The sequence below is a fragment of the Lathyrus oleraceus genome, chromosome 7 (genome assembly GCF_024323335.1).
Source record: "Lathyrus oleraceus cultivar Zhongwan6 chromosome 7, CAAS_Psat_ZW6_1.0, whole genome shotgun sequence".
NCBI lineage: Eukaryota > Viridiplantae > Streptophyta > Magnoliopsida > Fabales > Fabaceae > Lathyrus > Lathyrus oleraceus.
This window is the reverse complement of record NC_066585.1, coordinates 180,979,102-180,983,183: the sequence shown is the minus strand read 5'-3', so window position 1 is coordinate 180,983,183 and position 4,082 is coordinate 180,979,102. Positions and strand designations below refer to the sequence as shown.

The following is a 4,082-nucleotide window of genomic DNA, read 5'->3' as shown; positions in this document are numbered from 1 at the left end:
TCATCAACATAAATGAGGAGAAAAGTTGTGTGATTAGTACCTTTGAGAAGGAATAATGAAGTGTCACTCTTGGTATTCTAAAATCCCCAACTTAACAATGCATGTTTGGGGCTATCATACCATGCTCTTGGTGCATGTTTCAAACCATATATTGCCTTTGATAGTTTTTAGATGTGTAGAGTTGAGAAATCCCTCTGGTTGATACATGTAGACATGTTCTTTTAGGTAGCCATTGAGAAATGCATTGTTTATGTCCAATTGTCTAATATCCTAATTGAGATGAAATTCTATTAACAAGATAATTCTAATTGTGATGGCCTTTACCACAAGGTTGAATGTTTCATCATAGTCTAATCCATCAGTTTGTTGAAAGCCCTTAGCAGCTAATCTTGCCATTCTCCTTTCAATGGATCCATCTGCTTTGTACTTGGTTTTGAAGATCCACTTTGAGTCAATAATATTTTCTTGGCCTGTGTATGGTACCAAATTCCATTCGTCATTGGACATGAGAGCTTTGCACTCATTGCTCATTGCTTCCTTCCAAAGTGGACTAGCGAGTGCATCCTTCATATTTCTTGGTTCAGTATCTTGCGTTTCTGATTTAATGAGACCAATGTAGGGTAATTTTGGTTTATAAGTCCATGCTTTTATTCTAGTACACATTTTATGAGTTGCCTCAACTTCATGTTGATAATTGATGTCTCCTAATTATTGTTATTTCTTATCTCAATTGTTTCTTCATTTAATGCCATTATTTCAATATTGTTTTCATCTACATTGATTGAGTCACCTTCATCTTGAATAATGAGTTGTTGTTGAGTGTCAATACTTGCAGTTGGTGAGATATTATCTTGAATTACAGTTGCTTCTGTTTCATTTGTTGTCATCACCTGTAAGATATAGAGGAAACAAACTATGTAAAGAGTCAGTACTAGATATCTCTTCCAATGGCCTTTTTGTATTAAGGAAGACATCATGAAAACAAAAGTGATTCTTATTGAACACAACATGTCTTGAGATAAAGACTCTTCCATGAGAGTTGAGACACTTATAGCCTTTGTGAGTGTTGTTATAGCCTAGAAAAACATGTCTTATGGTGTGGAATTGCAGTTTATGTTGACTATATGCTCTGAGACAAGGATAGCAGACACATCCAAAAGGTTTTAAAGCATTATAGTCAGGTTCTTTTTGGTGATTAGGGTGTAGGGACTTTCATTGAAATTTGTTATGGAAGGCAACCTATTGATTAAATAAAATGAAATTGAGAAAGCATCCCACCAAAAGGACATTAGTGTTTTGGCATGAGCAAGTAGAGTTAAGCTTAGACCAACAATATGTCTATGCTTCTTCCCAACTTTACCATTTTGTTGGGATGTGTAGGGGCAATGCATTCTAAATTGTATGCATGTTTCTAATGTTTGTTTGTGATTTAGTTTAAATTCACCACCACCATCACATTAGATAGTCTTTATCTTTTTGTTCAATTGATTTTCCACCAAGTCTTTAAATTGAGAGAAAGCAAGTATGGTTTTAGATTTATGTTTCAAAGGAAAAATATAAGTAATCTACTATAGTCATCTATGAAATGGACATAGTATTTAAAACCAGAAGTGGAATTTATTGAGGAAGGACCCCATACATTTGTATGGATCAAGTATAATGGGCTCAAGAGCATGTGAAACAAAAGACTTAAAAGGTAAAAGATGCATTTTCCCAAATTGACAAGATTCATAAAAAGTGGGATGGTCACTATCACTAGGTGGTGTATTGATCTTGCAATTCTTCAAGACTTTGTATAGTACTTTATTATTGGGATGTCCAAGTTTTCTATGCCATCTCTCCTTGATTGAGATGTAGGCACAAGGGTCATTGGATTGATTATCTGACCCTGAGAGTTGGTACGATATATCTTTAAGTATCCCTCTTAGAAGTGCCTTCCTTGTCATCTTGTCCTTCACAAAGTAGCAATCAACATCAAACACTACAATGATGTTATTATCATGAGTAACTTTAGATATACTAAGGATATTTTTGGTAATGTCTGGAAAATATAGCATATTAGGCAATTTAAGTGAATTTAGATTAGATGAACTTGTACCAATAATATATAGCTTAACACCATTTCCAAAAACAAGTGAATTCTTACCATTATGCTCAGTTAAATCTTGAAACTTTTGTGTTTGATGTGTGACATGATTGGTTGCACCATTATCAAAGTACAAATCATAGTCTTATGCATAGTGAGGTGAGGCTAGATATGCATTGTGTGTATCACCTTTGTTTGCATTAGTTGATAAATTTGAGTTTGAGTAATATTTTTCAAACCCGTGGAAGCAATTCATTTCTATATGACCTGTTTTGTTGCACACTTGACATGTTGGTTTGAACATTCTCCCTATGCCTTTTCCTCCTCTATAGCCCCTGAAATTGGAACCTTTCCTATTCGAGTTTCGTGTGTTTGAGTTGAATTTGTTGCCTTTGTACTCAGCTTTGTTGACAACATTTGCAGAAGCATTTAGAGACATATTTGTGATGTTATTAAGTTGATTAAGCATGCTTTCAAAGGCTAAGAGTTGAGCTTGTAGATCAAGCCAAGTGAGCGATGATTGATCTAACAATTTGACTACTATAGGGTTGTAGTTAGAGTCTAAACCATTCAAGATTTGAATGATTAGATCTGAGATTGTGACAAGATTACATGCTAGCTTTAGTTGATCATTTAACTTTTTCATCTTATTCAGATACTCTTCCATTTTTAGATTTCATTTTCTTGTACCATGGAATTCATATTTCAAATATGTAATTTGAGATTTGGAGTGAGCACCTGCCAAACTTTGAGCCTCATCCGAAAGTTGTTTGGAGATTTCATAATGCATCAATTGTGTTGCTACATCAGTGGTCATTGAATTTAATAGCCAACCAAGCAACATTTTGTCATCTGTTACCCATTCTTCAAAGCTTGGATTTTTTGTCTTGCTTGAATCAACAACAATGATGAATTCTTGAGGGCATTCCTTTGATCCTATCATATAGCCATCTATTTTACAGCCCCTAATGATAGGTAAAACTAGTGACCTCCATAAGAGAAAAATCTTTATGTCCAGCTTTACAAAAATTGATATTGGTAGGTCATTTTTCTTTGAGTTTGCAGCGGTTGTCATTGTGGTTATGGTGGATCGAGAGCTTTCAAGATTAATGCTCTGATACTAAGTGAGAAAGACAAATAGAATGGTCAAAAGGATACCTATTCATTACAAGTCATGGTACATATACAAGAGAAAGAGAATCAATCACGATCCAAGAATCAAGCTAACTTAATGTACAAGCTACCAATAACAAATTAATAAAGACAAAATCATGTACTCTAATTATATATGATTCGTGTAACTAATAACCAGGTACACTGAATCAAGATAATGCATATGGAGGGACCTGGTGTAATGTAGCACTATGTGACTTGTCTAACAATTTTCATAAGCTAGACTGATCAATTTATATAATTCATCTACCTACTATAAAAATACAATTCACTTGGTCTAATAGAAGGAGTGATTTAGCTTTCATAGAGAAAATATTAGACAAAGTCATGCGCAATAATGGTTGGCTGAATATGTGGAATAATTGTGTTTGATCTACTTTGGTTAAAACTTGTTCACACCACTTCTCTATTATGCTTGTATGGTATAACTGTTGGAAATCCACCAAAACCTATGGAGAATTTCATCCAATCTTAATGAACAAGATTGTTATCGCCCACAAAATAACAATGAAAAGAAAAGAACAATGGACAAATAAAGAAAGTAAAGAATGATGAAGGAGAAGAAGAATTAAAATTCTGCAGAGTTTCTCTCTGCCCGCAAACTGTGGAAAAGTTCTTATTCACTTTGCAACTGCAAAATACTATGAATTACAATATTATGAATAATCTATTCACTTCATTACAAAAATAAGGGTTACTCCCTCTATTTTATAGATTTAGATTAACTTGGACCTCAAGCCAAAACCCAAAATAACTAACACTACTAAAATAGGCCCAGGTCAAAATCATGTGTGAAGCAACATGCTTCGACACTTCGACACAC

At 34.1% G+C, this 4,082-nt stretch overlaps 1 protein-coding gene across 1 annotated transcript; it reads right to left on the bottom strand.

The window, feature by feature from the left end:
• Nucleotides 1–270: 270 nt before the first annotated feature.
• On the bottom strand, nucleotides 271–663 carry LOC127102767 (uncharacterized mitochondrial protein AtMg00820-like). Its single transcript, XM_051040102.1, has one exon. The coding sequence runs from the start codon at nucleotides 661–663 to the stop codon at nucleotides 271–273; it is 393 nt and encodes a 130-aa protein (XP_050896059.1).
• Between the last annotated feature and the right edge of the window lie 3,419 nt (nucleotides 664–4,082).

Coding starts and splice junctions, on each gene's coding strand:
- LOC127102767 (XM_051040102.1), bottom strand. CDS start 663: ATGTGTACTAGAATAAAAGCATGGACTTATAAACCAAAATTACCCTAC.